General features: G+C 36.0%; 1 protein-coding gene across 5 annotated transcripts in view; it reads left to right on the top strand.

The window, feature by feature from the left end:
• The window catches only part of CCSER2 (coiled-coil serine rich protein 2), a 211,722-nt gene that overhangs the window by 175,173 nt on the left and 23,440 nt on the right, over window positions 1-13,109 (top strand). For all 5 annotated transcript variants that reach the window (XM_053584499.1, XM_053584500.1, XM_053584504.1 and 2 more), the window contains one exon: window positions 5,244-5,333. In XM_053584499.1, the coding sequence (XP_053440474.1) occupies window positions 5,244-5,333 (90 nt within the window). The remainder of the gene's footprint in view (window positions 1-5,243; window positions 5,334-13,109) is intronic.

Below are 13,109 nucleotides of genomic sequence, written 5' to 3'. Positions count from 1 at the left end.
AAAGCTTCTGCACAGCCAAGAAAACAGTAAGTAAAGCAAGCAAACAGCCCTCAGAATGGGAGAAGATATTTGCAGGTTATGTCTCCGACAAAGGTTTAATAACCAGAATCCACAGAGAACTCAAACGCATTAGCAAGAAAAGAACTAGTGATCCCATCGCAGGCTGGGCAAGGGACTTGAAGAGAAACTTCTCTGAAGAAGACAGGCGCACGGCCTACAGACATATGAAAAAATGCTTATCATCTTTAATCATCAGAGAAATGCAAATCAAAATTACTTTGAGATATCATCTAACTCTAGTAAGATTGGCCCATATCACAAAATCCGAAGACCAGAGATGTTGGCGTGGATGTGGAGAAAAGGGAACACTTTCACACTGCTGGTGGGAATGCAAATTAATACATTCCTTTTGGAAAGATGTTTGGAGAACACTTAGAGATCTAAAAATAGATCTGCCATTCAATCCTATAATTCCTCTACTAGGTATACACCCAGAAGACTAAAAATCACATTATAACAAAGATATTTGTACCAGAATGTTTATTGCAGCCCAATTCATAATTGCTAAGTCATGGAAAAAGCCCAAGTGCCCATCGATCCACAAATGGATTCATAAATTGTGGTATATGTACATGATGTAATATTATGCAGCCTTAAAGAAAGATGGAGACTTTACCTCTTTCATGTTTACATGGATGTAGCTGGAACATATTCTTCTTAGTAAAGTATTTCAAGAATGGAAGAAAAAATATCCAATGTACTCAGCCCTACTATGAAGCTAATGTATGGCTTTCACATGAAAGCTATAACCCAGTCATAACCTAAGAATATGGGGAAGGGGGAGAGGGCAGGAGGAGAGGGGGGAGGATGGGCGGAGGGAGGGCGATTGGTGGGATTACACCTGCCGTGCATCTTACAAGGGTACATGTGAAAGTTAGTAAATGTAGAATATAAATGTCTTAACACAATAACTAAGAAAGTGCCAGGAAGGCTATGTTAACCAGTGTGGTGAAAATTTGTCAAACGGTCTATAAAATCAGTGTATGGTGCCCCATGATTGCATTAATGTACACAGCTATGATTTAATAATAATAAAAAAATAAATTAAAAAAAGAAAAAAAATGGAGCACATGTTCTTTTTGTAGTGGGGAATGAGAAGTCATTCAGAAAGATTTTAATAGTGTAAGGTTTAGTTATTCAACTCTAAAATGTCATTTGTTTAAATCAAGAGAATTTTAATAAAGATATAACAAGGAAAGTAGAGACAAGTAACAGTATTTTTCACATTTATCAAAATTAAAATTACTTTTGCATTTTAATTGTTTTTCTTTCTTTACATCTTTAATCTACTTTTTTAAACTTAGAAAAAGTTGTCGGAAGAACCATAGACTGGGAATTAGGTTCTTGTCTCCAGTATCAGTTAGCTGAATGACATTGTCTATTTTCATCACCTCTCTAGTACCTCCTTATCAAAAATTTGGGGATTTTTCTAGGTGGTTTGAAATTTTCTTTCCACTTCTAGCCCTCTATTTTTTTAAAGTGTTTTTTTGAAAATACTTTCATCTCTAACCTCTGTTTACTGCAGATTTTCATAAAAGTAAGGTTATGATAGTATAAGGTGTTAAATTCATATTTTATATGAAATAAAATCAGATGCCATCACTTCAAGAATTTAACTGAACGGTACAGAGGTTTCACCCTAAGTATCATTGTTTATTTTGACCTCAGTATACTGGCTAAATAATAGTTATTTAGAAACATTTGCTTATTGAATCCTCAGAATAATCTTGTGAAATTGCTAGTGTAGAATTTTCTTCATGGAGAAATGGAAAGGGGAACTCAGGGTAAGTGGGCCGTCAGTGAAGTATATTAATATTCGAAAAATATGTGACAAATCTGGGTTCAAATCTTGACTTAAAGTTTAATATCTATGTTCTCTGAGAGAAGTTTTATAATATTTCCTAATCCTTTTCTATAAGTAGGAATAATAAAAATAATACTGATCCTGTAGGGTTGCATTAGTTAAATTAACTATGTATTTAAACTAGCTAATGTCAGGTCCATGACTATGTGATAAATAGTAATTCTTATTTAATGACTTGCTATAAATAAATACATATTTTATGATATTTTAATTTCCAAGTAAAAGTCTCTGACTAAAAGTGAATTAAAAATAGCAATTATAAACTCAAATAACAAAGTGGATAGCTCCATCCGTTTCCATGGTTCCTTATTGATCATTAGCTTAGTGAAGTTCTGTGTTGACTTTTCTGGAATCCTCTGGGCTGTCCTTTCATGGTCATAAGATGTCTGCTATAGCTCTCTGTATCACATTCTCACACAAATACCTAAGAGTGGGTAAAGTGCCTGTTATCTGCAGTGCTTATTTTTAAAATTAAGGGACACTTTCTCAGAAATACCCTGAACTTTTCTTGTGTTTTATTGGCTATATTTGTGTTACTTTCCTTAGTAAACATAGGGGCCCTAGGATTAAACAGATTAGTTCAGGTTAATCAAGATCTTTCTCCTTGGAGAAAGAGATTAGCGCGCATTTTTCTGAATATTGGATTGCATAGAAGGTGAGCATCTGAATACAGAATGTAAGCAATAAGGAAAACATGATTCAGGCATGATGGCTCAATCTGTAATCCTAGCACTTTGGGAGGCTGAGGCAGGAGGATTGCTTGAGGTCAGGAGATGGAGAGCAGCCTGAGCAACATAGGGAGACCCCGTCTCTATAAAAACAAAATTAAAACATTAGCTGGGTTTGGTGGTATGTGTCCCAGCTATTCAGGAGGCTAAGGTATGAATATCACTTGAGCCTAGGGGTCTGAGGTTATGGTAAGCTGTGATCTTGCCATTATACCTTCAGCCTGGGAAACAGAGTGAGACCCTGTCTCTTAAAAAAAAAAAAAAATGAAAAAAGAATAAAAAGAAGAAAGAAAGCAGATGGTAGTAATTTTATATATGCATAAGTGTTATTAAAAACTAGATTTTCCAAGTAATGGAAAATTCATGTATTTGCCACATATTACTTTTTAATATGTGTTAACATATTGACCACATAAAAGAAATTGCTCCTATTTAGGATTTTCAGCTTGTATGATGGTGCAAAAGCAATATGCATTCAGTATACTCCTCCACTTCAAATGAGGTTATGTCCAGTAACTCCATCATAAATTGAAACTATTGTCAATCGAAAGGACGTTTGCAATGATGTTATGATGGATTTATCAGGATGTAACCCCTTCATAAATTGAGGAGCAACTGAATTTCTGAAATGCTGTGGTCAGGATGGAATAGTAATATGCTTGCCTTGTAATAAGTATTTTTCTTTTTTTTGAGACAGAGTCTCACTCTGTCACCCTCAGTAGATTGCTATGGAGTCACAGCTCACAGCAACCTCAAACTCTTGGGCTTAAGCGATTCTCTTGCCTCAGCCTGCCAAGTAGCTGGGACAACAGGTGCCTGACTTTTTTTGGTTGTAGTTGTTGTTTTTAGCAGGCCGGGGCCAGGTTCGAACCTGCTAGCCCCCATGTATGTGGCTGGCGCCCTAGCCAGTGAGCTATGGGCACTGAGCCAGTATAATAAGTATTTTTTATTTTATCTTCTTTATATATCTCCCTTATATGTTAAGAGTTAAGTCCTATTATTGTGAATTCAAGAAGCTATAAGTTGATTTTTTCATATATTGAATTTTATATTAGTAACTATCCCATTTCTTATGAATATGTGCTATAGAAATTTTTGTCTTTAACTGGATTTTATTTTGTGTAGAAAATTGGAACAATCTAATTGTAATTAAGAAAAAATTGAATATTGGTAAATATTTTCAAAGTAGAAACATTTTAAGTTTATGTAGCAATCAATAATGTCTTAGGTTTTCCTACAAGAAAGTATATTTACTTCCAGTGGGGTTGTTTAAAAAATAATATGGTGGTTTTCCAGTTTCACACTAAGGTGGAATTCTCTTAGCCTCGTTATTTTTTTTTTTTTTAATTTGATGATTGTTTGAGAGAGACTGGACAATATAACTTCGTGTTGTTGTATAAGTGAGTGTGCTTTGAATGGGATCATGTGTAGAGAATTTATTTGGGACCTGCGATAGTTATAGGGATCTTGTCAAAGGGCAGAGACCCTTCAAAATATTTCCGTCCAGTAAATTCAATACATCATGAAAGTGGCTTTACAGTACTGTATATGTGAATAGACACCTTGTCATGTGGACTGGTGGCATTTAGTATCCAGTAGAGTCCTATCAAATATACATTTAAGAAACTGTGCTGCAGGCTGGGCGAGGTGGCTTATACCTATAATCCCAGCATTCTGGGAGGCCTAGACAGGAGGATTGCTAGAAGTCAGGAGTTCAAGCCCAACCTGGGCAACATAGCAGTACCTCATCTCTACAGAATATTTTTTAAAAATTCGCTGGGCGTGCTAGTGCATGCCTGTAGTTCAAGCTACTTAGGAGGCTGAGGCTACAGTGCTACAGTGACCGTAGTGCCATATAAGTTAGGGAACTGTTATTGCACTTCTCCCCCTCCCTTTCCCTTTCTCCTTTTCTTTTCTTCTTCTTTTTTGTTTTTTGGTAGGGTCTTAATCTGTTACCCAGGCTGGAGCGCAGTAGTGCAATCGTAGCTCACTGGAACTGCCAACTCATGGGCTCAAGCAATCTTTCTATGTCAGTCTCCCAAGTAGCTAGGACTACAGGCATATGTTACCATGTCAGTCTAATTTTTTCTTTTTTTTTTTATAGATACAGTGTTTCACTATGTTGTCTAAGCTAGTCTTGAACTCCTGGCCTTAAGTGATCCTCCTGCCTTAGCTTCCCAAACTGCTAGGATAATAGGCATCAGCTATTATGTCTACCTGTGTATTCCTTACATACTCTGTGTCCCTGTATATATTCTACATCCATATATTAGTACTGTGAATATTGATATACACATATATTGTATTTTTTGTTGACAGCATAAGAGATTGCCAAGAGTAATTTGGCTTATTTAAAATTCTAGATTTCACTGGCTGATCCTCAAATCCAATCCTTAAATAAGATGAGAGACTACTAGAAAGACCTTGATGTTTACTGTAGTCACTTTTTTCTTCAGTAAAGTAGCCAAAACTATTTTGTAATGTGACTTTTTTATTGCTTTGATTTTATACTCCCTAAGAGAGCCCCTAATTACCTTATTGTCATAAATATCCAAAATTAAACCAATGTAAAAATTTGTGTTTTTGTTTAGGCAACTCAGTATAACAACCACCAAAAATCTAAAGAGGAAAAATGCACACATGCTGATAAATATACCCAAACATCCTGGAGAAGAATTCCTGTGAGTAACTTGTGCTCTTGACCTCCTCTCCTGTCTTGCTATTTTGATGCTGTATTTCACGCTTTTCTCTCTAATCTATAATAATTTTGAATCTGTCGTGGCTGTTAATTTTTTTCTTAGGTAAATTGTTTTTTGTTTGTCTCTTAGGTGTTTATGTGCTTTCTAAAGCTTCTCTTGTATGTCTTATATAAGTGAATGTGCATTTAATAGCTTTTCCATTCTGCACCCTGTAGCTCATTTGGAGTGTCTGCTCTTCTCTCATTGCATGTATTTATGAGAGAATATTTCCACATGTCCAAAAGGAAGCAGGGGTCCAGTTTGCAGTCATCCCACTTTAGCAGCATAAGAGATTTTGAAAATGCATGATGTAGTATATTCCCTTTTGGGGGAAAAACTTTTCAAATATGTTTTATTAGAATTACTCAAATAAATGTTGAGGGTATTAGGAAGTACAATGTGTGAAGATAAATGTAGTAAAGGCTATAATTTAGGCCAAACTAGGGAATGTTTTCTTCTAAATGGTAGACAGTAACCTTGTATTCCATGCTTATTTGTTGTTTTTCAAAAACGTTACAGCTCAAAACATACTTAGTGCTAAAAATACCCTATTGTTTAATCTGAACTCAGCTTAGGACATGCCTGAGCCAGAGAATCATCATATAGCCATTAGTCAGCATTATCCTATTGTATGAGGCCAGTTAACAGATACAGTTAACACTATCTTATTAAGAAAATGCCTAATCAGCCAGCTTTCACTCCTTTTTCGCTTTGTATTTAGCAGTGGATTCCTAGTAACACAAATGAACAGAGAAATATAATGACTAACGTAATGAACAATCCAATTTATACAACTTGGCTATGGGCCTTTAAGGTTTATAAAATAGTTATTTTGTTTCTTTTCAACTAACAAGTAATTTCTTTGCATGCTCTGTATAAGGTACAATGGTACAAATTAATTTATTCAACAAAAGTTTGATGGTCCTCTCTCATCCCAGATATAAGGCTCTTGAAGTAGAAATTGAGATTTGGGAAAGGAAATATATAGACAAATAACAATGCCTCCACTTACAAGTACTTATTAAAGGAACTAAACCTATAGGGTTCAAAGGATTGGGAAAGTCTAGTTGAAAGAATCTAGGAGCTTGGCGAAGAAGGTGAAGATTGTGTTTAAATCATAGAAGGAAAAAATGCCAATAGAGATGATATATTATTTTTTTTTAATATTAAAGATTGTGGAAATTCATCTGTTGGGAGACAAAAAATAAAAGCTTGTGTCCTTTGAGTTTAGATGGAAGTTTGGACTTTTCAGGTTTCTCTAATTCCCCCACAGGGATGTTTTGAGGCTATGTCACTAAATCGATTGGTAATTGCATTAAGTGTGAGAAGTTCCCTTTTGCCTGTTCTGCCTCCCTCAACCTCATTGTTCTGGAAACTGGGTATTAGTCTTCTCATCAGATGAAAGTAACTGGTGTGAAATTCCTCACTATGGAATATATTCCTGAGTTAGTTTTAGTATGATCTTGGGTTAGGTGAAGGTCAGTATTCCAGCCTCTTACCTTAATGGACTCAAACTTTAGCTTTCCATTATCTGCGACTATAGGAATCAGTTGGCTAAATACTTTTGGTTTTATTTTTTGTTGTTGTTTGTTTTGTTTTGTTTTCAGTTTTTGGCTGGGGCTGGGTTTGAACCCACCACCTCCAGCATATGGGGCCAGCACCCTACTCCTTTGAGCCACAGGCACCACCCTGATACTTTTGTTTTATAGATAAGAAAATTCAGGGAGGGTGGCACCTGTGGGTCAGTGAGTACGGTGCTGGCCCCATATTCCGAAGGTGGCGGGTTCAAACCCGGCCCCAGCTCAACTGCAACAACAACAAAAAATAGCTGGGCATTGTGGCAGGAGCCTGTAGTCAAGAGAATCGCCTAAGCCCAAGAGCTGGAGGTTGCTGTGAGCTGTGATGCCACGGAATCTACTGAGGGTGGCAAAGTGAGACTCTGTCTCAAAAAAAAGAAAGAAAGAAAATTCAGAGAAATTAAATGAATATTAAAGGTTCCATAATCAGTAAGTGTCTGAGTTAGTACTAAAACTTAGGACTTTTAATTACTACTTCAAGGTTCTTCTCTGAAAAGTGTACTGAAGAGCCCTGGAGGATGAGAGGTTTTACAGATAAAAATTGGAAGACTGTCTTTGGCAAAAAGAACAGTGCAAGTAAAGGTAAAGAAATGGAAGATACAATTAGGCTATAATAAGTCCATGATTTTTGCTGGAATGCTAAACAGATGTCTAGGGAGATAGTGAATGCTCATGTTAAGGTAGAATTCAAAATTTTAACCTGGAAATGTGCGTTTATGGAGTTGTCTTTATTTACTTAAAAATGTTGTGTATTTATTTCCTTAGTTTACTAATAATTATTAAGTATTAAGTACTGAGTTTTTTCTGATTTTTTTTTTCCTTTGGACTTAATGGCATTCATTTAAAATACATTATTTTGGAAACCATTTAGGAAAATTACAATAATTTTCTTTTATCTTTAAAAAAGTTACACCTTACTCTAAATGTTATTTTTTTAGCAGGAATTCAAAATATTTAAATAAGACTTTGATGATGGAATGTGAATTGCAGTATGATTCCCTCTTTGGGAACATTTAATTTGTTAGGTGGTAATTTGGGGTATTACAACACATATTATATTACAAATCCCCATGCTTAGTGTAAGTAAAAAGTTTTGATCCAGCTAAGCCTTGAGAAGGTTGAAAATTATAATCCGAATCCTGTTCTTCACCATTTCTTAAAATATTTAAGAAACCAAATGTCCTCCTCATACTGTCTTAGTCAGCTGAAGGTTGTGAATTCACCTCAGAGATTTGTGAGGCAAATGTTGGGATTTCCTCTGAATACTTCCTAGACATGAAGGAAGAAATCTTGTTACACTGGAGGGTGAGAGAGAATGGTGGAGGAGAATGGATTACTGCCTATAGAATTTATTGGCAGCGATTTAGGAGGTGGAAAAAAATGAAAAAAATAAGATAGTCACTTCGGTCAGAACCTGCCAGAAGGACAGTGGTTGGCTACCAACAGCAGCAGAGCAATGGAAATTTGAATGTATTGAGTCCAGTTTAAATTTTCTTCATAGATTTGTCCAAAATGATTTCAGTATCATCTAATGGCTACAAATAAGATCTTTGATGTACAAAACCAACAGAAAATAAGGGGAAGAAACAAAGTATTAGAACTGGGGAAAGGAAGAAAAGCAGATAATCATTCAGCAGATACTCAGGTGCACGCTACATGCCAGGCACTGTTTTAATCAGAAAGTGTAAATTGGAGACCTCCATTATGCCTAAATGGTGTTACTCTCACTTTGTCCTTGCGTATGAAGAAGCTAAGACTAAGAAGTTATTTGTGCAAGTGCTTACACAACTTGTGTACAGCATTCTAATGGAGAAGCCGTGTTTTCAAACTTGTATGTATTAGTTGCCTCTCTTTTGAGTGGCTGCAGGAGGTAAGGTGGCTGGAAGGAATAGAGAGGAGAAAAGGGTCACAACTATGGGAAGGGAGGTCAGAGGCTTGATGTCAGTGAGAGATGACGATAAAGACTTAACTTCCCTGAGAAGTACCACTGTGTGCTAGAGGTCTTCCCAGGCCATTGTAATAATCTGTTGAAACAAAACTTATATTTTATGTCGCGACTACATAAATGATCACACGAGACACAGATTGACAGTCACGCTGCAAGAGGTGAGGCTAACCATAAGTAGGTACAGGATATCACTGAGCAAAATTTATGAGTTAAGAGATTGATGGCTTTTGTAGTAAGTATGATTTTTAATACTCTACATTTTAAATTCCTGGGAGAAAAATATTCAAGATTGAAAAGTTTCTGTAAGAGTGTAAAAAAAAATCCACAACTAAATTTGATTCAATGCAATGTTAATAGGAAGAAATCTGTTGACATTAAATTATGTAAATAATCTTCTCAATAGAAAGAATGATAAAATTCAATACCTTTTCTTTCTTTTTTTTTTTTTTATTGTTGGGGATTCATTGAGGGTACAACAAGCCAGGTTACACTGATTGCAATTGTTAGGTAAAGTCCCTCTTGCAATCATGTCTTGCCCCCATAAAGTGTGACACACACCAAGGCCCCAAATTAGACTACCAAGGATACTTTATAAATGACATTGAGCCTAAAAATATATGCTTGAAAGAAAAACACTCTAAAGGGACTTTTTCCTTGACCTATCCCTTTTTTATTGAGACGTAACAATATATTCATTCTACAGCAAATGGAAAATAAACATTTAAGGGAAATTTAAATTATTCAAATCACACTAACCACTGTATTTCATGTATGGTCTTCCAGCCTTTTTTGGTAATGTATGTTATATGGGTGTGCGCACAGATCTATCTCTATTGAGGTAGAATCATGTTGTACACATTATATTTTAAACTTTTTAGGTTAGTGGTGGTGGTGGTTGCTATTAGTACTATTTAGTTTGATTTTTTTCTAAACCAAAACCAATAGAATGCATTACTTTTAATCAATTAAGAATGAATTCCCCTACTGAATGGTCCTTTGCAAGGTTCTTGAAATACACTCCCACAGTTTTTTCTGAAATTTTTATACAGGTTTATACTGCCACTGGTTAAGTGTGAGCAGAAAGTGGCTTGGTGGCCATGATGGTAGGTTTTATAGTTCAAGTGTTTGATGTTAGTTTCTAAAAGCCTATGAGGCTTCTCTTTACAAAAGAAAGAATACAGAAAAGCCTTCCTGGGCCAGGAGGACCTCCATCACACTGTCATTTCAGGTGGTCCTGGGCGGTTGCTACCAGCTGTTCCTGTGATGAGCATTCCTGTCACTGGTGTTTTCTTTGAAAATTGACTATCTTCCTCCTGACTTAAAACCCATTTTTTAAATTATATTATTTTTCTGCATACATCAAATCTACCTTTGTGTATTGATTATGCATTTTGATCATCAGAATCCTGGGAGTGTCTTTCTACCTGCAGAAACATTGGCTTTCATACTGCAGGGGATTTGGGGATACTGCAGGGGATTTGGGGGTTGGAGCTATACTGGTAAAGATCAAAATTGTTTTGGTTTGGATCAGATATGGGTGTTACTGTGAGATTTAACTCAGCAAAGAAACAGTAGTTAATGACCTTCTGGGTGCTACTTGTTCAGGGTAAGACAAAGGTTTCTACTGTTACAAAGTTGCCTAAGACGTGCTGTAAGCATATTAATATTTTAAATATCCAGAAATAGTGTTCTCAGCACTGAGGACCAAATGAAATACTTTTTACCAATTGGAATAAAGGGAGAAATCCTTTGCTTAGGAAAGTAAAGTAGTGAGTGGTGTGAACTACCCTGAACTCTGCATTATAGGGAGAAGGCAGCCACAGTAAGACTAAATTCCAGGTTGAGAAAGAAAGGCTGCCTTAGAGCTGTGCTGTCCTGTATAACTTTCTGTGCTGTCCAGTGCAGTAGCAACTATCTATGTGTGACTGTTGACCACTTGAGAATGCGGCTAGTGTGAAGAAGAGAATTTTTAACTTGATATGTGATTAACTTAAATGTAAATAGCCACTGGCTAATAGATAGCATCTTGAACAAAGCAGCTACAGAGCTAATGCTGTCTACTAGATGGATACGGGAAGCCAGCTGGGGCAGTAAGTAAATGGTAAGTTAGTGAAGGCAGTTTTTATAAGAAATAAAGGAAAATAAAGATGGAGTTTGGATTTAGGTGGGGGAAAATAAGAGGGAAAGAAGTAAGGAGAAGATTATACTTTCAGAGGAACGTGGACAAGTCTTTTTCCCTCATCTGAGGTGACCGAAAGGTGAAATGGCTAACACACATACAAAATAACAACAATGTGGAAGGTGCTTAATCACTCATACAAAAATGGTTTAAGAGACTAGGAATACTGCTGGGGGTGGTGGTTATGTGAGAAATCAAGATTCATTTTAAACATACAAACTTGTAAAACTATTTTAAAATACGACTTTACTAATCCATGTACAAGCATGTTCTTAAAAATAGCATTCTCTTTTTGACTGTATTATTTTCATGTACTTCTAGTATTTTAAAAGTGTTTAATGTCAATATTTAAAGATATGAATAGTTATTTTGCACATTAAGTAAATTCTAAAATTTTGCAATACCACCTTTTACCTTTGCTTGAACATTTTAAGTTAACATTTGGAGTAGCTAAAATACTGGGATAAAAGCCTTTCTAGAGTCACAGAGACAGCAGGATGGACCCAAAGGATTGACCTGGCCTGTCACCTATTGAACTGATGTGGATTAATCTGAAAATGGAGTGTAGCAATAAACAAGACTATTATCTCAATAAGAAAATGTGCCTACCAATTAAAACTCAGAACGTATACAATTTGATCTAATACTAGCTTAATCTCACATTTTAACAACTCTATATAGTAAAGAGTCAAGGAAAAATGATTTTATATACATATTAAAATGCTGTGTTGGAATTAGTTTCTAGTCCTGAATCAAACGTGAATCCATGTTATAGCATATATAACAGATATGCCTATATAATTTATAATATAAAAATTCAACAACTAGGCCAGGCACAGTGGTTCATGCCTATAATCCTAGCACTCTAGGAGGCCAAAGTGAGGAAGATTGCTTGACCTCCAGAGTTCAAGACCAGCCTGAGTAGAGTGAAACCCCATGTCTGCTAAAAATAGAAAAATGAGCTGGGCATTGTGATGGGTGTCTGTAGACCCAGCTACTTGGGAGTCTGAGGCAAGAGGATCGCTTGAACCCAGGAGTTTGAGGTTTCTGTGTAGGTTGACACCATGGCACTCTAGCCTGGGTAAAAGAATAAGACTCAAAAAAAAAAAAACAGAAGAAAGAAAAAGAAAAGAAATCAACAACTGGAATATGGTCAGCATTATCAGCAATCCTTTGTGTTGAAAATTAGGTTCTCATGCCTCGTATTTACTGAGTCATGTATTTTCCCATTATAACGGTGTATGAAATAGAAAAGATTCAGTCAGAAAGCTGACTATAGATATGTCACAAAAACCATATCAAATATTTATAATTTCCAGAGGAAGATTTTGCTTTCTAGCAAGCATAATTTACTATCAAAGAATCCAACTCTTTCTTTCCTAGGTACAGGATGGAGTGCTAACTGAAAACAACAATGTAGGCAGAAGATATGTCTTATGAATAATCTCTTCTCCTAAATCCATTTTCTTCTAGATGATATACTTTCCTGATTTGGAAGTGAGCAGCATCTATGGTTAATTTTTATGTGGCAAAATGTCCTGATTGGAAATTTAGGTGTGCCATTTTTTTCTCTCTTTGTTCTTATGGCATTATTATTCATTCATATATCTATGAAAATATTTATAGATACAGATATATCTCCAAAAGGACTTGGTGGGGGTATCCAGCCTTTTAGCTTCTCTGTGCCACATTGTAAGAAAACAGTTGTCCTGGGCCATATATTAAATACACAAACACTAATCAAAGCCAATGAGCAAAAAAAAGTCCATGCTTAATTTCTGTGATATCTGTTGCCACAGATAAGTCCTCCCATAATCCACATGTGGCCCATGGACCACAGATTGAACACTCCTGAAAGAGGTTCTTTTTTTTTTTTTTTTTGTGATTTTTGGCCGGGGCTGAGTTTGAACCCGCCACCTCCGGCATATGGGACCAGCGCCCTACTCCTTGAGCCACAGGCGCCGCCCTTTTTTTTTTTTTTTTTTTTTGAGACAGTCTCATTATGTCGCCCTCAG

The sequence above is a fragment of the Nycticebus coucang genome, chromosome 3, assembly GCF_027406575.1.
Source record: "Nycticebus coucang isolate mNycCou1 chromosome 3, mNycCou1.pri, whole genome shotgun sequence".
NCBI classification, from domain to species: Eukaryota; Metazoa; Chordata; class Mammalia; order Primates; family Lorisidae; genus Nycticebus; species Nycticebus coucang.
This window is presented reverse-complemented; position numbering and strand designations above follow the sequence as displayed.